At 30.6% G+C, this 23,934-nt stretch overlaps 1 protein-coding gene across 1 annotated transcript in view; it reads right to left on the reverse strand.

Moving 5' to 3' along the window:
* Window positions 1–12,707, reverse strand: part of LOC148304673 (ATP-binding cassette sub-family G member 1) — a 65,912-nt gene extending 53,205 nt beyond the window's left edge. Inside the window, exon 1 of the mRNA XM_088267930.1 lies at window positions 11,974–12,707. Coding sequence (XP_088124056.1) covers window positions 11,974–12,169 — 196 coding nt within the window. The 5' untranslated portion in view covers window positions 12,170–12,707. The remainder of the gene's footprint in view (window positions 1–11,973) is intronic.
* Window positions 12,708–23,934: the final 11,227 nt, after the last annotated feature.

Genomic DNA, 23,934 nt, shown 5'->3' on the forward strand with positions numbered 1-23,934 from the left:
GCATCAAATACGACAAATCAAATTTCATCTTACAATTTTTTTTCAATAATAATTATTTATAAAAAAAGAAATATGTTCGTTTCTTCAAAATCTTAAATCACCTCCGAATGCTTTGAAATTTTGACACAACGATGCATTCAAATACCCATGTGTTCTTTTTAACCAGTAATATATTAAAACACGATTTTTTAAAAGTGTTTTTAGCTCTCTATATAGGTACATAAATAAATAATTCATGTAAGTTTGTTCAAAATTTGTATCTTCACCGATTAATCTTGTATTATTGTATTATTCACCGATTGCTGGTTCCTTTAATTGATTAAATACTAGACTATTAAAATGTGAATATGGTTAGTTAATATTTTTTTGAAAACCATTTTTTTTAACGGAAAGGCACCGCTATCCGTTGAATTTTGAAAAAGTACACGCAAAACATAACATTGCTCAAAACGGTCAGTGTGATTTTTTATATCTGCTAAAATATTGTAAATCTACAAGCATTGTGGAATTAAACATATTAAAAATGTGTGCGCTCTTTTTTTTCATCTAACCCAATTGAGCCACAGCAACTCGTGGCTGGGGTACACCTGGATATCAATAATTTGCAGTTCTATTTTTCTATTGTTGCCCTGAAATTTAACCCACAGTCATAGAATTACCCTTAATTTATAAGGATCATGTAAATATGTTAGTAACGAAATAATTTATTTTTCATCAGATGTGATAATTATTGTATTTTTAACTTAATAACCGGTCTAATTCTTTTGCTCGTAAATTCTGTAAAATGCCACTAAAAATACGTTAAAAAGACCATTAACCCAAATAGATTATAATATTTTATTTTACAGTATCTAGAATAAACATTAAAATGAATATCACCGCAAAATAATAAAGACAGTACGATTATAAATGAAGTCACTGAATAATATTACAATATTCATTAGACAATGTGAGTTTATACTCTGACTTTGATAACATTTTGACTATGAAAACCCATTGTGGTAGGTATTTAAATAATTTAATGTAACCTAGTTAGAACTACTCAATATGCCAGAATTGGAACTTGGATCTATGATGGACAGACATCAGGGATGGATTCGTCACACTGTACTCATCAAATTGCATATTTATTTCTTACTAGCAGACATTTATTATGGGCCCAATATACGATAAATTGAAAATTTATTTTCTTGAAACCTAATTAAAATTTAGCGTAATCGTTTTTTTCTTGTTAAAACAATGTTTGGGATTGAAAAAATAAGTTTGAAAAAAATTAATATATGATTTTGAAAAAAAGAGTTATTGCAAGGGAAGGAGTAAAAAAAAACAGTTTTTTAATAACAAAAAAAAAACAACAATATACATGTAAAGTCGACAAAAAATGAGCGTGGAGAGACGTCTAACCCTCAGGGCGGCCAAACGCATTCTTATTTGAACGTTCTAGATCTCGGCCTTAAAGGAAGAATAGTCTAACAAATTTATGAGGAAAAAGTGGTTGGTAACGGAAGCGGAGGAAATTAAGAAAAACTTTCCACGATCAAGTATTTTAAATGCTTGAAAGTGGTTAGGTCATAATAAGCGCATATGTGTAAGGATATGAATAAATGTGGAAGAGGCAAAGGTTGTTTGCAAAGACAGATTAGTGTGGCGTTTTATTCTCACTGCCTACCCCTGCCGCAAGCAATATTTTGTGTAGCATGTATTGTTGGCATTACGTTCAACAGATGGCACTGCCGAAGCGGACCAAAAAAACTTTTTTTCTTCTGTTAGACTAACATACACAAGTATTCGAATTCAATGATGTATTAAAATTTCATAGACACCGGTGAATTGCTTTTGATTATTTAATATTTTAAAATATTACAATACAAATACACGTTGCAAGTCAATTCGTGTGAAATTTATCGATGTTAAAAATAATTTCTTGATTTATTTTCGAAAATTGTAAAGTCAACATCATTAAATTCTATGCATTAATCATTCATTCAGAATTTTGTATAATTCAAATAAAAATATCGAATCCACCTCTGATCGTAACAATAATAAAGTGTCATGATGGCAACCCGACTAAATTAATTATGTTATATTAGTTTTATAGAGAAGTAAAAATAAATTTTAAGCAATTGAAATTTTTATACTATCCGAAAGTTTATTTCAATATTTTATCTGAATCAGGGTTCTTAATTCCTAATTCCACTCTACTCTTCAACTTGGTTCCAATTTTTGATTGGGACCGTTGAAAAAAGTATTATATTAAAATATTTTGGTTTGTGATAAGAAAACAAAAATATAATTTTTAACATGCCAACCTTAAATCTAGGTCCACATTTTGAGTGCATCCAAATCCTTGTTTATAAATTTGGGTTATCCCACTTATTTTTAAATTTTCACATAAGAGTACAGCGCCAAAAGGGTTGCGCCGAATCAGCCGTGCCAAAACATCCTAGACTGGTGTATTATATCTTACAACCCTTATCCGCACCCACCGGGGCATAGGGCACTGCATCGTATAGAAGCAGTGTTATCTTGATCGTTAAATACACGAAAGAAATGTGATTAGCCTTTTGCTTCGAGTACCAGTCCAGGGTCATTTAAATAAATATTTGACTGAAAAATCACTAATCTTAATTTTTACCCTCTTGGGAATCGAATCCGGGACCTTCAGCATGATAGAAAAGTACTTTAGCCACTATACTATGGGTGTATTATATTGAAATACATATACTTTAATTCGTTAAAGATAGGTGGTTTAAATGTAAATATTTAATATAATTAAAAAAAAAATGTATATCTTCCTTATTGATTTTCGATACGTTATGTAAACTCGATTGCAAAACCCCACTAACAATTAAATGATCCACGCATTTACCTCCATTAATTCACTTTATTAATGGTTGATAATAAGCTTAGTAGAAAACTGATATAACCCCACCATGTGACCTTAAACTTAGCAGAGTGTTGATCAACATCCGAAGTATGAAATTAATTTGCAGTAATTTTAAATTATTGGAAAAAATTATGTATTTAACCTTCTGTGGGGGTCATGACATAACAATTATTATAAAATTCGATAATGATGGTAATAATCTTTCGGTGACGCAAATTTCAACGCAAAATGTCATAAGAATAATATTATATGCACCTCCACATCCAATAATACTGTATTATATAAAAACTGTTAACAAATCTAAGAACATATAGGGGTTTTAGAAATAGTTGTCGATCATAGGTAGAATGGGGAATAATCACTTTTCAAACCAGCCATTAAAATTGCAACAAGTAAAAAGGCCAAATCAGAAATTCCCGACTCTTGCTTTAAACCCATTATAATGATCACCCGTTTCATTTTACGAAGATCATATAAATTGAATTCACAAGACCTGTTTAAAGTTTTAACGGAAAAAAACGGAATACGAAAAGTTCATACAATTAAATATGTTGGGAGTATTGTCACTTTTATCTTTCCCATGATATTTTTTCTAAATTACTATCACTTTTTATTTCGTGTTGTTTAAATTGACATTTTTCTAGGAAAATAATAGAATATAGGAAAATCGCATATCGCTCACTCCTTTCAAGAACGACATAAATAAAAAAAAACTTGGTTTTTCAGGAGAACGTTTTTAAAGTTTAAAAATATAAAACAATTTATTAAAAAGAAATATCAAGCCACTTATTGAACTTTTTACTGTGCATCAAATCTTTTAAGGTAAAACCTGAAGATTTTTTCTCCATTTGAAAAATATTTAGTAAATTTAAAAAAATAATTAAACAATACCTTTTCTTCAAAATACAAAAACAACACTTTCTGCCCTGTAGCGGGTAAATATTAAGTTTAAAATATGCCTCTTTTGCTGGGATATAGTACATTTTCTGGACATTCCGAAAACATGCACAACTGAATATTGACGATTTTTGATCGTTCGTTGACGTTCTTGAAAGGAGTGCGCGATATATCCACTTTTGCTTTGGTCCATTAAATAAATAGTTTGACCGTTTTTAGTGTTAGTCCTAATAATAGTTATTTATTTTAAGATTTTTTCTGCTAATCCATATCCGCACCCAATGGTGCATACGGCACTGCATCGTTACAACGCAGTGTTATCTTGATCGCTAATTTTATGAAAGCAAGTTGATCAGCCCCGCGCTTCTTGTACCAATCCAGGGTGATATTAAATAAATATGAGTAAAAATCACCCATATTTACTTTAACTCTCCAGGGAATCGAATCCGAGACTTCCAGCACGGTAATTAATTGAAAGATTTTAGCTTTAGATTATCGTTTTGTTTTCTGATAGTATCCATGGATTTTTTTTTCTATATAACGCGGTGGAATGGCGTTCCGGCACCTGCTTTCACGGATTATATATTTATATGTATATAAACATATATATATATATATATATATATATATATATATATATATATATATATATATATATATATATATATATATATATATATATATATATATATATATATATATATATATATATATATATATATATATATATATATATATATATATATATATATATATATATATATATATATATATATATATATATTTATATGTGTTTGTATTTTAAAAATTTAAAATCATTTAGAAGAAACAATTTGTATAATTCGTCGAAATGATAAAATATGGTACTGTAATGAATATTTAAATATATGGTATTTGAATATAATATTTTTCAGTAAAAAGCTTGACATGAAGTCAGTTCCGGGACCTTTATTGTTCAAAAAAGCCCTTCTTGTTACTTAAAATTTAAAAAAAATTATGCATAGCCACTTAAACTTAAATTTAAAAAAAATTGACAAAACTTAATTGACTGGTCGGAAAAGATTAGTGATTTATGCGGTTTTTGCGTTGTTCATCGATTTTTGAATACTGCAACTGCTACTCGAAGCCAAAAATGAAACGCACTGATCGTTTGCATTAGAATGTTCAAGTTCATTTTGGACATCCACATAATGTTATATCACTCGGTTTAAAATTAGTAATTCAATCCGAATAACTGAATAAATTAATTGTCAACAGGCGTATTTCAAAACTACTGATAATGACTTTTGACTGGGTGAGGTAAGTCATCAAACGAACGAGTTTCATAATACAAGGTTCTGTTGCATCATTCACAATTTAGCATATTTCGGTATTACGGTAAAGGATGCCGCTAACTAATGGTAGGGGTGGGGCGTCCAGCGCTCAAGGGAAGATAGTAAGCGAATTAAGGCTGTAATTAAATGTTGTGACACTTGAATTCCCTTGCCATGAGGTAAGTGTCAACAAACTTGTTACTGATCAAATACGACAAATAAGTGAAATATTTTTTTCACAAAATTTTGAGTATTTCCAAATACTTGTTCAAAAATGCAGGCTTTCTCCACATATAAGTTTTTTTTACATTATGAAATCTCAACTTTATTATTTTAACCCCTTATCCGCATCCAATGGTGCATAGGGCACTGAATCGTATTGACGCAGTGTTATCTTGAATTTTATTTACATGAAAGCAAGGTGATCACTCCTGCGCTTCGGGGGCCAGCCCAGGGTAATTTGAAATAAATAAAGGGTCCGCCATCTAAAGTTTTTTTTTTCAACTAGTGTTTATTTCGTGAATGGTAACACTTAGCTCATGTCTGATTTGACAGATAATTAGTTTTATCCTTCCGCTGAGCGAATATGGTTGTGTATACGCTTGAACAACGCTGGGAAATATTGCGACATTACTTTGAAAATCATGGTAATGTTGCAGAATGTGTGCGAAAATTGCGTACGGTTTTTGGAAGAAGAGAAGCACCGTCAGCTCCGTATGTTCGTTATCTTGTGAAAAAAGTGAAAGAAACTGGCATCCTCATCGATAAACCAAAGCGTGAAAAGCCAAAAACAGTGCGTACACCCGAGAATATCGATGTTGTGGCAGAAAGTGTGCGTGAAGCGCCATCAACATCAATTCACCGTCGTTCTCAACAATTGAACATTTCAGAGACATCATTGAGACGAATTTTGCATAAAGACCTTGGTATGACGCCATACAAAGTCCAATTGGTTCAGGAGTTGAAGCCAACTGACCATCCAATGCGTTTTCGCTTCGCTGAGTGGGCCTGCGATCGACTTACAGAAGATGCCGATTTTGCCAAAAAAATCATCTTTTCGGATGAAGCTCATTTTGATCTTGGCGGGTATGTAAACAAGCAAAATTGTCGTATTTGGGGCACAGAAAACCCGCACGCATACATTGAAAAGCCGGTACACCCAAAACAAGTCACTGTTTGGTGCGGATTTTGGTCCAGAGGCATAATTGGGCCATTTTTCTTTGAAAATGAGCAAGGAGTGGCCGTTACAGTCAATGGCGATCGTTATCGGGCCATGTTGAACGGATTTTTGTTCACAAAAATTGAAGAAGAGGATATTGGCAACATTTGGTTTCAACAGGACGGCGCTACGTGCCACACAGCCGAAGCTACACTCGATGTTTTGCGCCCTTTTTTCAAAAAAAAAAGTTATTTGGCGGACCCTTTATTAGAGGATAAAATCGTTTATATTTATTTTCAACTCCCCCCCGGGAAATCGAACCCATGACTTCCAGCACGGTAGATAAACTGGCTTACCATTACAAAACGGAGGCGGATAAAAAAAAAGATGAAAAAAATATGGTAGTCTGGCATAAAAGTCCAATATATGTATATCGTTGTTGTGAACTCATATAAACTGTGTTATGAAATTGATCAATATATCTAGGAGTTCCGTGGTTATGAATCATGGGCGGTTGGTGAATATTGCACGTGTGTGAAGTTATCACTTAACCAGGTCATAAACCTATGACTGGTCATAAACCCTGTAAATACCCAGACTTCCATTTTGTTCTTCATCCGTGTTGAAATATCAAAATGTAGAAATAATTATCGTTCATACCTAATCGTAGTAGTAATAAGCTAATAATAATACATTTGTAATTTATATAACATTATGTAATTTTTTTGAGAATGTCGTTATTTGTATCGTCAAACTGTTATTGTAATTGACATCTAGACACATAGATGAAGAATTTGGAAGTCTAGGTGTTTACTTGTCATAGGGTATAAGCCCTGTAAATACCCAGACTTCCATTTTCTTCTTCATCTATGTCGAGATGTCAATATGAATACTTAAGTCGATTAACTCTCATTTGTGAAGAAAGTTTTGGACACACTCAAAATATTGTAAATCAAATGACCGGTCAAATTATAAGGTAAATAAAAATTCCTGTTTTTAGGCGTCTCCAAGTATGTGAAATAATTCGGTTAGAATTATACATACATTTGGTGAAGGTCTGTGATAAATAAAAAACTTATTCAAGTCAATCATAGATGGTGCCGAAAACTACTATGTGAAAAAAAGATGTCAACCGAAGTATAAATACACTTTCCGAAATATGAGCAGTGTGGTCGTCAATCATGGTTGGAATGCTGATTTTTACGCGTGTTTCAAGTGATCACTCAAACCAGCCTATGACAGGTTGTAAGCTCTGTAAATAACCAGACTTCTATATTACTCTTCACCTTTGTTGAGATGCCAATATAATTTTATGAAAACATCATCGTTAAATATCTTAATTGGCCAATCAGATAATACTCAATTTGTCAACATTACCCGGAACTAGTCATCAAAAAGTCACGCGAGTTGTGTATTCCTAATTCAATTTGATGTTGTAAATGTGACGACATATCAGAAAAAGGTTTAATTTTTAGAATTTAATTAAAAAAAAAAAATATCCATATCTCATATTATTTTTTGACATCTAATCAAAGATGAAGAAGAATATGAAAGTCTTGGCATTTACGGGGCTGACGACCGTCATAGACTGGTTTAAGTGATCACTTTACACACGTGTGACATTCACCAATTCTACCCAATATTGACTATTGACGACCACACTACTCAAATTCATGGAAGTTCTATATATTTGAACCAATTACGAAACATCGTTCTTGAATCACTAGAACTTCACTAAATATATCTATCGGTGAGATGAAAAGAAGCTTTTTATTGAGCAGAAACTCTTTTATTAGTTTATATTTATTAGTATTCGACTTCCATATTCTTCTTCATCTTTGATGAGATTCCAAAAAAAAATTATAAAAATAACTCCTATAATTGGAGATTCAGATATATCCAATATATACAGTATACAGTACATATACAGTATGTCCAAATACTTCACAAACCCAGATTTGTGAAGTATTTGGACACACTTAAAATTTTGCATATGCTCGTACATATCTCTGTGCCAAATATATTCTATTGGTACCACCCACTATATCACGTGCTATTAACTTGTTTCATAAGTCTGTTGATAAATTTATTAACATTGTGATAAACTTAACTGTCAATATGATAAAATAATTATATTCTCGATGAAACCCAATGCTTGTGCTATCCTACAAATGTGCATATCAATTCATCAGTATGAATGTAATACTCATCATGTAGGTACTCGTACAGATAGATTGATCTCGTTTAGCCATTTTTAATAAAAAAACTATGCCAATATATTCCGCGAATATCAGTGAAAATCAGTCATGTAAACGCTGTTGAAAATATTTTAATTAAATATTGCAGGAAAATTTTCACACAAGGAAATCGAAATTTCATTTAAATGGAGATTGGATGAATTGAAAAAAAATTATGTATAAGATCTGATCCAAATGAACATCGTACATATAATATTATTTGTTAATATGTACAATCGTAATTGGGAAAAGAAGCAGAGGAAGACCGAGAAAAACATGGCCCGATCGGGTATGCCAAATACTTGAAAGTAGTCAGGTTAGGAGTCGTAACAATCGGCGGGTATGTATGAGGAGATGCATGAACGTGGAAGAGGCGAAGAATGTTTGCTAAGACAGAGTGGTGTGGCGTTCTATTCTCTCTGCCTACCCCTGCGGGGAAGCGGCGTGATGGTTAGTTAGTTAGTTTGTTAGTTATTTTTTAAACACAGTTTAATAGTAGGTTTTCTAAATATTTCATTTAGGTAGTTAAAAAAAAGTAGTAAAAGCCATTAAATCATTCGAAAAACCTTTTTTATCGACTTTTTATACAAGCCAGTTTATCCCGAGCGTGACTCAGGCAAGGAGTTTGTGTTGCATTGATGAGTCCGAGTTCTGCACGGGCAAATTGTATTCCAACTTCGTGGTATTGATTTGCCCGAGACAAATATATTTATGTATTTGTTTTTATTGACTAACCCGAGCAGTGTTCAGGTAGTCCTGTTTCTAGTTGTTTGGTGATGATTTCCTGTACCGACAAATTTTCTCGCCATAATTCGACTTTAAGTGGTTTAGTCCATTGGACTAGGCAGATAACATAAGTTTTCTTTTCACCATAGTATGTTACAGAAATTAATGTTTCATTGGTCCACTAAAATTATTATTGTGTTTATTAATAAGTTGATAACGATAAGGTAATGATATTTTATTGCGTTAGTTTTTGCACTCCTTTATCTTTTTCCTTAATGCAGAAAATAATAATATCACACGAGTTTTTTTTTTTTATTATGAAGCCACTTGTGATAGCAATTCTTCATTTGTGGTTTACTTTTAAAATGCAAGTAAGAACAAATCGCAATGTAGTCTTACATCGTTATTGTTTATTGTAGATAAATTATTTGAAACAAAATTAGACGAATTCATGCTTAACATTTATAACGCATTTTACATTGATCATCTTATTCAATAGTTTATATGACAAATATTAATGTTCTCAGACGTATGTACCTACGTCAAAACGTTGTGTTGCTAATTTCAAATATTTCAAAAATGAAGTGATCGCATCAAGAGTTGGAATAATCGACAGGTATGTAATAGGAGATTTACAAAAGTGGAAGATTTATTCTCTCTGCTTACCCGTTTGGGGAAGCGGCATGATGGTTAATTTTTACTTTATCCTAAAAAAGTTTTTTCCCAGTATTTAAACATACTTTGTGAAGCAAAATACTTTTTTCGAAAATACAATACACAACAATTATTATTATTATAACTTATGTACATCGTTATTTTTCTATGAATCATAAAAAACTGTTTAAATTGAATCTTTTTAAGCAAAATGATTATATTAATTTAAAAGTATAATTTCTCGTAAATTATTTTAGCAAATTATATCTCTATCTATTTTAAGTTTGCTACTTTAAATCATAAAATCAAGGAAAATTATTTGGCTATTTATAAGATGACATGAGGAAAATTAATTTTAAAAGTTTTTTTTTCGTCCGCATAACTGTCTGAATACACCAAGTGTTAATTAATAATATTCTCACAAGTAGATACACCCTTTGACGTAGGGAGTGAGTGAACCTTGCCAGTGCACTGGCGGTAAGAAATATGATAAACCGGTCCAAATGCAAAAAGATAGGATGGGAAGAGAAACGTGAGATGTTAAAATATTTTGATCATTTAATTTCTGATAACTAGTGTTTATTTTTCTTGTTAACATCTAAACATTATAATACACACAATATCATGATTACATGCTGAATTCGCTGGAATTTTATTTGGCGGATTTATGCTAAAATTAACTAGCGATATTTATTTAGCGGATATACATATCCCATATATATATATATATATATATATATATATATATATATATATATATATATATATATATATATATATATATATATATATATATATATATATATATATATATATATATATATATATATATATATATATATATATATATATAAATGATATATTTAAAAGTATGATAAGGTTTGTTTATTTTAAATGTTTTATAATATACTTCATGATTTGACTCCGATATTAAATGTAAACTCAGATTTTACTTTTTTTCATTCTACACTTATATTACAATACGGGGTGTACCTCTTGATCGTTAACACATGAAGAAAAGGTGATCAGCCTTCTGCTTCGGGCACAAGTATTGAATAGATATTACAGTGAAAAATCACTTATATTTATTTGACCCCCCCGATGGGAATCGAACCCGGGACCTCCAGAATGATAGCCGAGTGTGCTGGAGGCGTTTATAAGATGCATTGCTCTATGCACCATTGGGGTGCGGTAAATTTAAGTGTGTTTTCTAGATAATAAATAAAATAACCCGTTTGGGATACCTATCGATATATGTATGTAGGTAGCTGGTTATAAATGTATTTTTAGGTGCTACATGAATTGCCTTGTTTGTACTATTCATGTACCTACATATATAATAATATTAAATAAAATGTTCAAATTGTCAACCAATTTCTAACCAAACAGTTCTCAAGAGTTACTAAAACGCTAGTACTTTCTATTACGCATTAGAAATTTAAATATTTTGACAGTTGTTGAGAGGTTGTTCATATGTTTCGTAAGGGAAATAGTTTGAAATTGGAAATTAGTGATAGTATTGACTTTATATCTACCTAAATATGATATGAATCTATTGTTACATATTTCTATTTTATAGAAAAATAGTGAAATGTACTGTCCATACTTTTGTAATCCCTTATTTATATGTAAAAAATGTATTAATTATAAAAATGGATGAGAATATTTAATAAATAATGATAACCCTAACTAAAAACGCATTATGAAAGTAATGATTTTATTTTCAAGCTGTTTTTCAGTTATGTGATTTCTGAAAAAAGGTTGAACATATGGTATGGGAAGAGTCTGCAGATTGATTTCTAAACCACGTCATTACCTATTTTGAGATTAAGGTATACAATGAAAACATTATGAAACGAGAAAATTAATTCCGGACTATTTAATACAAAAATTGCCATAACGGAACAGAAATTTGCCTGATTTTTGTCTGATTAGGGATTATATGAGGAGAATTTGAACGCTAACACGGGAGATAAATGGAAATCATTTTATAAGTTGGACTCCGTGATTGAATTCCTTACGATCATTTTGCAAGTGATTTTTGATATCCCTTCGGTTGGATTAATGAAGGAATGATTAAAAATCATATAAATATCTTACCTTTTTTCACATTGACCGTGTACTTGATGTCACTGAACTCGATATCTATAGGCTGCGCTTTAGGCAACTGTAGCATAATGGATCTACATGCCCTCCCGCCATCTTCTCTGTTAGCATTCCCGTTTGCGGTTCCGTTCAGCCCACCACCCTTCAACTTATGTCCGATTTCACGAATAACGTCAAGGGTCCCGAACATTGTCAAGCTTTTCGTCTATCCACAGATTAAAACCGACCAATTTATTCGACCTTTCCGAACGCACGCCGTACTTATGAATATTTTAATGTAAGTATTATACTGCAGACCTAAGGTATTCGTGAGCCCTTTGAACAATGGCGTAATATTTTCAAATTAGATTTAATTATTTTAATCAATGCACTAAATAATAAATAGTTTTTTTTTAATCACTAAAAATATTTAAAAACGCATCCGTTGAAATACATTATTTATTTATGTAAAGCCAATAAAATGACGTTCATTTTTTAAATAATATTATTCACTGAGCACTTAGGGGTGATTTTTTTATCACTTTTGCATTGTTTAAAAACAAAGATGCTTGTTTTATTTGTTTTATATATAATCGTATTTATTTATTTTAATAATCGGAGTTCACTGTTCGTCACGGTATAGAACATAGAACAGCAACAACACTGCTATACTCTGTTCGCAAGTACCTAATTGGTGAGTAGAACCAGTTCCATGACCGTGCTTGTTGCTTGGCATACGAGAGCGAACTGAGTCTAATGTAAAGCACAATACTCACTTCGTATTCACATGTACCCACGTGGTTGGATATCAATAATGACCTACTATATTACTATCAGCTGATTCATATTGTTTATTATGTATAAGAACAAATTAGAGATTGGGCATGTAACACAAATTGGTGTATGATGGGTGGATGACAGGGTGTTATGCAGGGGAATCTTTAAACATTATAATTTTGGTACACGATAAAGATGAATAGGATATTACTTAATATTTTTTCTTAAACTATTGAATGATTTTTTATTTGACCCTATCTGCATCTAGTGGCGCATAACGTACCGGATTGAATCGTTGCTGTATTAACGCCATCGTCAATTATATGAAGTAAAGGTGATCAGTCCTGCGCTCCAGAAAGTAGGATCTAGGAGTCGAAGATATTATATTTAAAATTAAATCAATTACATAGGTAGAATAAATTTCGCGAGATGTCGTTCAATTCCACTACACAGTTATTTTAAAATGTTTTTTACTGAAAATTCTTGGTGGAACTACATTTAATATTATGAAACAACAGCTATGTATACAGTTTTTTCCACATTTATTTATTAATTATTTTATTCGACCAGTGGGCGGGTTTTTGTCGTTACTGATATTATCAAACTAGTGTCTGGTGACATAAGTTTTATTATATGTAATTATATTTATAAGGAAGGGTAGATATTATTGAATTTGATAGCACGTGCCTCTTCAAAGTTCACAACATTGCTATGTGAGGCCAAAATCAAATTAATATATTTTTATTATGCCAATGGTTGTTTTCACAGTAGTAAATTCATTTGTTTCTTAAAGGAATAAAAATAAGAAATAGAAAGTTTATCTGCAAGGAAAGAAATAGCCTCGCTGACGAGAATTTCAGGCGTCCTGGAAATCCTTACAAAAATCAATTTCTGAAAAAAAATTATTACAATTCTCCCTCTCTTGGAGATTAAACTCTGAACTTAAAAAAAAAACTAAATATGTACGAGGCAAAAATTGAGATCGAAATTTTTTTGACGATGGTTTTTCGGATTTTTGGAAACATTGTCAATCTAGAAAAGATGACAATCCTAATTATAGAGCGTATTAAAAATATGAAAATTAAATATGATCAAATTGTATGTATAATTTCCGTGACTTAAAATAAAATTTTATTACTCTGTTTGAAAAAAAAACATAAGTTACTTATTTTAGAAGAACGTTCGATAAGAAAGACTTAATGGCAATCTTGGCATTGTATTGTAATGATAATGAATCACCATAAATAATTAAGGGTCACGTTTTTAAAAGCTACCCGTTTGTATGTATAGATCCGATCAAGGCAGGTTTACAACTTCCGAGGTCAATGTTGACCCTGTGGATATGACGGTTTCGCATTATACCCGGTTGTGGCTAGCCGCTCACTTATATAAATGCACCCACATGCACATGCGCATGCATATATTTCACAAAATGGTATTGAGAAACTTTGGATATATGCACTTACTCTTTGCAACTAGGCATATTATAAATTTATATATAAGTGATCCTTAATGGACTCCAATAAGGGATTTCATATTTTTTAAACATATTTAATTGTGTTTAAGTTATAACATACACTACTATTCTTTTATTTCTGCCTACCCCCGCGGGGAAACGTCATGTAGGTTAGTTTGTTGGTATTATTATACTATTTCAAAATAGCCTTATTGAATTTAAGCATTGGTAGCCTGGAGGAGAATAGAGGGAGAGAAAGATCCCCACACGATGGACCGATCAAGTTAAGACAGCAGCAGGCACCTCGGTGGTTAGAGCGCTACGTAAAGCGCAGTCTAGGGATACCTAACTGAAGAAAAGTTGCTTCGACAGGGGTTACAACCCTTAGAAGAGTTATTGAAGAGTAACAGAACAGAATTTCTATAGATCGGGAGGATTTATGATTTAAAAAAATATATTATTTGCATTGAGGGCTAAAGAACAGAATTATTTAGTTATTCTTAAATGGCCAGTTATTGTAATATTTTCGTGCCTGTAAATAATTACATTATTACCATATGTAAATAACAATGAAGAGATTTTACTTTAAAGTCTGTTTTTTACACACATATGTGACGCGTACGGTCTGTAAAAAAAACCTCTGTTATATTCAATTAGCGTGACTGAAGAAATCAGATAAAAAATTAGCATACAAAGTACAAAATTAAACTGACGGATTTTTTTGGAATGTCGGATAAAAGTTGACGTTATTCGCTAAAAGACTGGGTGACAATATCAAAAACGCGGAAACGAGCAAAACCGGTGTTGCGGATGTTGAAAAGCAGTTTCCATTCCAAATTGGTCCAACTTAGATATTGGTGGACAATAAGACTAGTGAGCCGAAGGCCAAAACTCTTATTATGAGGCTTGAACTCTTAGTACCTATCGTTATTCGTTCGACAGCTTCGTCAGGCACTTTGTCAGGCACTTTTAAGGAATGATGTTTAGAAAAATGTCTTAATTATGTAGTGGTCGTAGTCAGAATTATTCATAACCCTTTATGATGGCTTTAAGTCGGTGGTGGCTTCTTAGTTCGTATTCATTGAGATTGTCAGCGGCAGGTATACTGACAGCTATTAAATGTAAAATCAAAGTAAATGATGATGAAGTCAAGGAAGACCGAAGAAAACTTGGTTTCCAAAAAAAGCTTTCAAGTTTTTCGAATACTTGAAAGCGGTCAAGTAAGGGGTCGGAATAATTGGCGTGTGTGTATGGGATATGCATGAATTCAGAAGAGGCGAATATTGTTTGTAAAAACAGATTGGTGTAACGATTTATTTTCTTTGCCTACTCTGCCGGTAAGCGGCGTGACGGTTAGTTAGTATGATAGTGAATTTGGGTAGCAATTTAAACACATTTCTCATAATTTTCCTTGATTTTACAATTTTACTAATTTAGTTTGGATCCGAAGGGAAGCTTAGAGTAGAAGCTCCAATCGAATGAGGCTCGATACGTTAAATATCATTTGTTAAATATCCTCAGCATTTTTATTTCAGGTGGCATCCCATATGCCAAATCGATGTGGTCCATCCATGGTGTTTTGTCCATTTTTTTATCCTTGAATTAATGACGTGTCGAAGTTTATCCACAGAGTAAATTCTGCTATCAGTAAAATGAAATTTGTGGTGGATAATTACATAATTTATGTATTATTTAGGCCCCCATATACGATAAAACATGACATAATTTTATTTAAGCCCAGGTAACACTTGTCGTATTTTTTTCTTCAGCTTAATTTACCATTTTCTATTGAAAATGTTATTTTTTTCGTAATAAATATATGATTTCGAATAGAAAAGAGTACATACGAGTTTATAAAAATAAAAATATATTAGAGTTATCGAAAGGTTAGGAGTTATTAAGGAAAACATGAATATATTTATAAAATGTGTATTCTAAAATAATGTCAGCCTCCAATATATATAATATATATATATATATATATATATATATATATATATATATATATATATATATATATATATATATATATATATATATATATATATATATATATATATATATATATATATATATATTATTATATATATATATATATATATATATATATATATATATATATATATATATATATATTTATTTATACATATATATGTATATATATATATATATATATATATATATATATATATATATATATATATATATATATATATATATATATATATATTATGTATATATATATATATATAAATATATATATATATATAAATATATATATATATATATATATATATATATATATATATATTATGTATATATATATATATAAATATATATATATATATAAATATATATATATATATATATATATATATATATATATATATATATATATATATATATATATTTATACATATATATGTATATATATATATATATATATATATATATATATATATATATATATATATATATATATATATATATATATATATTATGTATATATATATATGTATAAATATATATATATATAAATATATATATATATATATATATATATATATATATATATATATATATATATATATATATATATATATATATATATATATATATATATATATATATATATATATACATATATATATACATATATATATACATATATATATATATATATATATATATATATATATATATATATATATATATATATATATATATATATATATATATATATATATATATATATATATATATATATATATATATATATATATATATATATATATATATATATATATATATATATATATATATATATATATATATATATATATATATATATATACCAACCTCTAACGTGGCTGTTCGCTTTCTGAATTTGAACATTTGAGATCTCAGCGTTGATGCTTAATATTTCATGACATTGTTGTTCGATTTGCTCGGCGTCTTACTGTCAGTCCTTAAGCAGTCGTCAGCACTGAAAAAAAACTTTTTTTATTTATGAAAGTACCCATTGACGTAAGAAGAGGTGTCATAAAAATCAAATAGTTATTTTTCCAATAAATTAAGAAAAAAAGAAATTTATTAATCAACCTTTTCTTGAGTAGGTACTACGTGTAACATATATTATATTTATAGTACAAACATTTCAATGAAAAAAATATAACTTAAAATTACGATTTATAAAAAAAAAAATTAACTAACAAAGCATGGGTCGGCAACTTTTCGGAAAGTAGGGAAGAGGGCTATATATTTTGCATATGAAATAGTTCAGACCACATTTGGGCCACAATTTATTAAAGTTTAATTCTTAAGTTCAATTATTACTGTGCAAAAATATTCGTAAATTATATTTTACGTATATTTTTGCACAAATATTGTAAAAAAAAATAGAATTTTTTACATACATTTTCTAAAGTTCTCTGCTAATAACAAAACTTTACTTATGAAGGTAATACGAGTATTGAAGCATAAATATTAGTGTCGAAATTTAAGGAGTGTGGTTGCCAATTATGGGTGAAATGATGCATGTTACACCAGACTGTGACAGGTCCTAAGTTCTGAAAATTATGTTTCATCTGTGTTCAGAGATATATTTTTAAAATATGTGCATAAAACTATTTGATGAACAGAGGGTATAAATACATATACAAATATGATTACGTATTACAGATATCAAAAAATTAATTAAACTAATTCTAAATAAATAAAATAATTCTTACATTAAAATAAAAAAGTATTAAATATACAAGAAAATAATAGTAGCACAGTGACAAAATGTTAAATATTAGTAGTAAACATGTTTTTTATTGAAAATATTATTTAACTTTACAAATAAAATAAAAAAATCCACGTGAATAAACGTAATGTTTCAGAATAATTTGTTTTTATTTGATTATGAAAATATACTTTTTAAGGTATTTTCATACTTAGCCCACCAAACTTTAAGCAGGCCTCTGGTTCTCAAACTGTGGGGCTGAGCGCAGAATTACCTTAAGGACGACTAGATTTTTAAAAAAATGAAATCAATGGAATAATGAGTATTTTTTAAAACATGTGTACATAACATATCAAAGTGCATTTGGCTAGGTATGAATGTAGAAGCCATAAAATAAGGAGTTAAGGATGAAAAATACTATTGCTATATGGCAAAGAAAATGGAGAAGAAATAGTAAATAGGTAGTACTACAGGAGATCACTGGGGTTTGCTTTGACAAGCGACAAGGAATTCATTACTATATTTTTACAGTTATAACATTTCAGCGTACTGTTGTATGGAAGCGAAACGTGGACTATCGGGCACGCAGAACGAGAGGGGCTGGAGGCGTTTGAGATGTGGTTCTACAGGCGTATGTTGGGGATTCATTGGTCGGAACATGTAGGAAACAAAGAGGTTTTAACCAGAGATAGGGAATCTAGATGCTTACTAAATATTTACAATATTTTAAGTTTGTCTAAATACTTGTTCACTAATCTGGATTATCTCCAATTATAGGAGTTATTTTTCATATTATTTTTTGACATCTTAACATAGATGAAGAAGAGTATGGAATTCTTCTTCATCTATGTTGAGATGTATTTGGACACACTCAAAATGTTGTAAATAAATTAACTGGTCAAATTACAAGCTAAAATTAAAAAATGAAAAGAATATTTTCTTGCGTTTCTCATATATGTGATTATAATCCAGGATTCGGAGTCAAAATACTTACTAAATATAGTAAGACAACACAGAGAAAAATAGACAGGCCATAATATAAGACGCCCAGGCCTGATTCTAACGATTGCGGAGGGCATGTGCGAAGGCACAAACTACAGAGCACGATTCCGCTCAACCTACATACATGGACCAATTATCTCCGACATGCGTTGTAGGTTGAAGTGGGTACGCTAAGTTGACGAGACTAGCGGAGGATAGAGAGGGGGGGAGACTGACCATGAAAGAAGCAAACCAATCATCGCAAATTTTGTAATACACGAAGAAGTAGCTTTAACGTATGATATATTTCAATAATATTTCTTTTTGTGTCGTCTCCTACTAATAATTCATTCGCAATTATAAGCTTGTTTTTTGGCTTTAATTTTTCCATAAAGTCAGTTTCAATAAAATGCAAACACATATGAAGGCGTTGTCTTGTTATGATACTGCGGAAGCATTGTAAGGGGGCACAATAGGAATCGCTAATACGGAAATTGACGCGCAAATCGGGTTTTGAAAAGTTTGAGAAACTCAGGCAAGATCTTCACAAAATAGTATATATTTGTTTTTATACCTAAAGAGCACACAATATCAAGTGAGCGTTTACTTCCGTGATAGCATTTTAAGTGGCACACTGACCTCGCCAAGATGAACGCAAACCTAGCTACTATTAGAAACACAAATTATCTTAAATTATAATTCTGTCTTCTTATCGGCAGATATGTTAAATGTAGGTAGGCGCAGACCATAAATAAATTGTATTTAAAAAATATTTTTATTCTTCAAATAAACCCACACCCTTGGTCGATGGGTCGGGTCGGTGTGTTCAGGGGTTTCCCAGTAGGTAAATAAAAATAATCCAGAATTCGAATCTTGCACACATCCAAATAAAATCTAACTATAGATGGCTCCTGTGAACTCACATGTAATGATACGTGTAGGATCGCTCACTCCTTTCAAGGACGTCATAAATCAAAACTCGTCAATTTTCGGTTGTGCATGTTTTCAGAATGCCCAGAAAATGTACTATATCCCAGCAAAAGCGGCATATGTTTAACTTAATATTTACCCGCTACAGGGCAGAAAGTGTGGTTTTTGCATTTTTAAGAAAAGGTTTTGTTTAATTGTTTTTTAAATATACCAAATATTTTTCGAATGGAGAAAAAACCTTCAGGTTTTACTTAAAAAGATCTGTTGCACAGTCAAACGTTCAGTCACTACTGATATTATTTTTTTGATATTAATTTTTAATACATTGTATTATATTTTAAACTTTAAAAACGTTCTCCTGAACAATGAAGTTTTTTGATTTATGACGTTCTTGAAAGGAGTAAGCGATATGTCGAAGGCATTGTTCGATTTCTGGTATGGTAATATACGAGTTACTCTTATTTTCATTCATCGTTCACTTTGTGTAACTAACTAACCATCACACCGCTTCCGCGCAGAGAGAATAGAACGCCACACCAATCTGTATTTGCACACAATATTCGCCTCTTCCACATTCATAAATCTTCTCATACATACACGGAAATTATTCCGACATCTGTAACCTGACCAATTTCGTGTAGAAATACTTGATCATGCTTGATCATGTTTTCCTCAGTCGTTCTCTGCTTCTATTGACAACCACATTCGCCTCATAAATAAATCTAACTAATCATAAATTTGTTTAACTATCCTTTCTTCACTCATTTGATTCTCATGCTCAACCCATCTCAACACAACTTTCTTAATTTTATCGTTAATGCACAAATATTTTAATTTCATACTTTTTTAGAAGGTCCCGCTATAAAAAATAGGAACCAAGTTGTAGTATAGTGGACTCGACCCCTGAATCCGTGATGCTAACAATTGAACCATACCTTAAAAAAAATATCAGTTGCAAAATGAACTTTTGCATACTCAAATAAATTAAAAATAATCTATGAAAAACAGTAAACTTCTCAACCTTTATAGCAGAATTTAAAAAATGTTTATTGTTCTTCCTGTTTCTAAGAATTTGTTTACCATAAAATTAATTAATAATTCTAGTTTTCCAACTTGAATTAAACGTGTGTGTAATCAAGGATATATGATTTTTTGTGTTTTCCTTTTTCTATGTAAGTAAGTTCTTCAAAATAAATATTTATGAATTAATTTCGCTAATGATATAAATCATACTACAATACTTTGAATATGTCGAAATTCGTTAAGACACAAAAATATTTTTTCATTAATTGGTTCGGCTTTGTAGAGATATTAATCCATTTTTTATTTTTATTTCATAAGAAAATACCACTACTTCTTAAAATTTATTGAGACTCGTGTTTCGATGCATTCCGCATCACGGTGTCTAAAAATGATGCGGAGTGCATCGAAGCACGTGTTACAATCGATTTTCAGAAATAGTGGTATTTATCAAATTAAACTAATTTTTTTTTAATTCTTCGAGTTAGACATGTATTTTTTCTGAATTCATTGTATAAAAGTATTACAAATTGGATCATTTATAATAGTAAATACGTGACATTTTTTAGGTGTCCGTTTAACTAACGACGTCGCGTTACGGTTCCCTTCCGTGTACATAATTGTTCTTCTCTGTAAATAATAATGATTAAACGTAAATACATCCTGACAAATAAATATACATAAATTTCAGTTTATGATACATAAATTATAAGACTAATTATCTGTCCACCGTTCTGGCATACTAAGCGCAAAGGAAGTAACTGAAGTAAAGAAGGTGTTAATAATTTTTTGACATTTCGACATAGATGAGATGTGGAGGTCCTCACCAAAACTTTATATTTCCATTACATATGATTTTCAGTAATCAGGAATTATAGCTTTGTAAAATTGTCACATTTTGTTGCGATTTAATTATTTCATAGTAGTTTAACACAGGATTGGTCACTTAACTTTAATTAAGCTTTCAATAGAATACAGTAAGGAGAATAGATTTGCATTTAAAGGATTTTTTGTGCAATATTGGAAATGTAATTTTTTGGTGAGGACCTCCACATATATTCCTCTTCTAAGTCCAAGGACCCGACTGAACCCGGTCTAAGGACTGAGATTTAGTTTCTTTCACATAAATAACGAAGAAGTCGTCACCAGGTCGATACGATTTAGTATACTACGCACCATTAGATGCAGATAATAGTCAGACCAGGGATAAGATTTTTATATTTTTAATGATTTGAATTCCATCGGAAAAAGAGGAATGAGGTTATTTTGGAACCAGTGACAATTTTTCCAGTGAGATTTGTAAATGTGCATCTTATTAGACTAGTAAAAAAGTAATGCAAAGGGCTTTTGTCCACTACACGGAATTACACGGAATTTTACCGTCCGGCACTTCAGTAAGCGTTTTAAAACTATGATTGGCTTAGATTGGCTTGTGCTTTTGTCCATCTTTCTTCGGATCAGAGCTCTTGATCGGTGCGTGAACACGTTGCGCGTAAATTCGATCACACCAAACTGTCGTAGTCGCTTTCATTTTTCAAAACCGGACTGCCAGATGGTAAAATTCCGGGTAGTGGATAATCGCCCATAGGGGGTGAGCCGTCCGGGTTTAGATTAGACAGGTGCCGTGGAGTGTTAAGTAGACGCTCTATTGCGAAACTGGCGTTCGGGTTTAATTACCGCCAATTGCTAAATAAATTTATTTTCCATTGATCTGTGTGCTTGTGATACATGTTTACGTTTACCTTCCCTCTCCTTACTATCCTGTCTGAAGACAAGCCTTACTTATTACGTATAAAATAGTCATATTTCGTTTTATTGGTGGATTTAACGTTAACTTGTGGAATGATATGACGATTTTAATTTAAAAAATTAATACTCGTGTAAGAAAACTTTTGAGATTATTGTACACACAACTAGTTTCGCGCACTACAGAGGCTGATGAAAACATTTGTAGTTGTTGAAATTATTGTGTCTTTTAACTTTAAAGTGATCCCATATTTAAAATTTACAATATATAATGTACTAAATGTATAATATTATTAATGAAACGCTAACTTGTTGTAATTTTTGTATGGAAGAATTAGAACAAAAAAACGAATAGACTTTTAGCAATACCTAATAAAATGACAAATAATGTTTTTTTGTTAATTTTGCATTTAATCAGATTTAAAAGGAAAACAAAAAAATAATTATCTTGCAAACTAAATAATAACTTTTAAGGATATTTATCCTAAGGATAACTCAAAGAGATACATTTTAGCAGTTTTTTCCATCGTTAAAAAAAACATTTTTACGATTCTAAAAGTCGACGGATAACAAAGTACCTACCAAGTGAGTTACATACAACATTTTATTTGGATTATAAAGTTTTATTATCAAATAATTGTTTTATACATATTAATAATTAAATATGATAAAAAAATTATATACGCTGTCCTTAATTCGGCTATTGAAGTTATTAAAATGTATGTACATTCTGAAAATTTCTTCTAAGAGACGAATGATTTATTTCATATATTTATTTTCATTTCATTATACAATAATTACAAATGACAATAATGTGCCATCACTGAGTTTTCCCTTGCCGAGGGCACATTTTACAAATATTTACTCATAAAGTTGTATGGAAGATTATTGATTTTGACATGGAATAAAATACTAAATGGCCGCAAGATATATGTGTCTCAGACCTACCCACTTCTTTTATCCATTTATTAATGGTTATTTTATATTAATAATAATAAAACCCTTACCCGCACCCCAATGGTGCATAGGGCACTGTGTCATATTAAAGCAGTGTTATCTTGATCGTTTATACATGAAGGAAAGGTGATCAGCCCTTCGCTTCAGGTACCAGTCCATAGTAATTTTGAATAAATATTACAGTGAAAAAATCACTAATAGTTATTTTACCCCCCTTGGGAATCGAACCCGGGACCTCCAGAACGGTAGCCGAGCGTGCTGACCATTACACTACGGAGACGGACAATTAAGATTCCATATTAAATGACTTTATGGATAATGAAAGCAGGTTGTACAACTTTATTGCATAATATTAAAAATTTTGTTTGACCAAAAGAGGTAT

The sequence above is a fragment of the Brachycentrus maculatus genome, unplaced genomic scaffold (genome assembly GCF_059751285.1).
Source record: "Brachycentrus maculatus isolate JH-2025_06_01 unplaced genomic scaffold, ASM5975128v1 h1tg000309l, whole genome shotgun sequence".
In the NCBI taxonomy this organism is placed as follows: domain Eukaryota; kingdom Metazoa; phylum Arthropoda; class Insecta; order Trichoptera; family Brachycentridae; genus Brachycentrus; species Brachycentrus maculatus.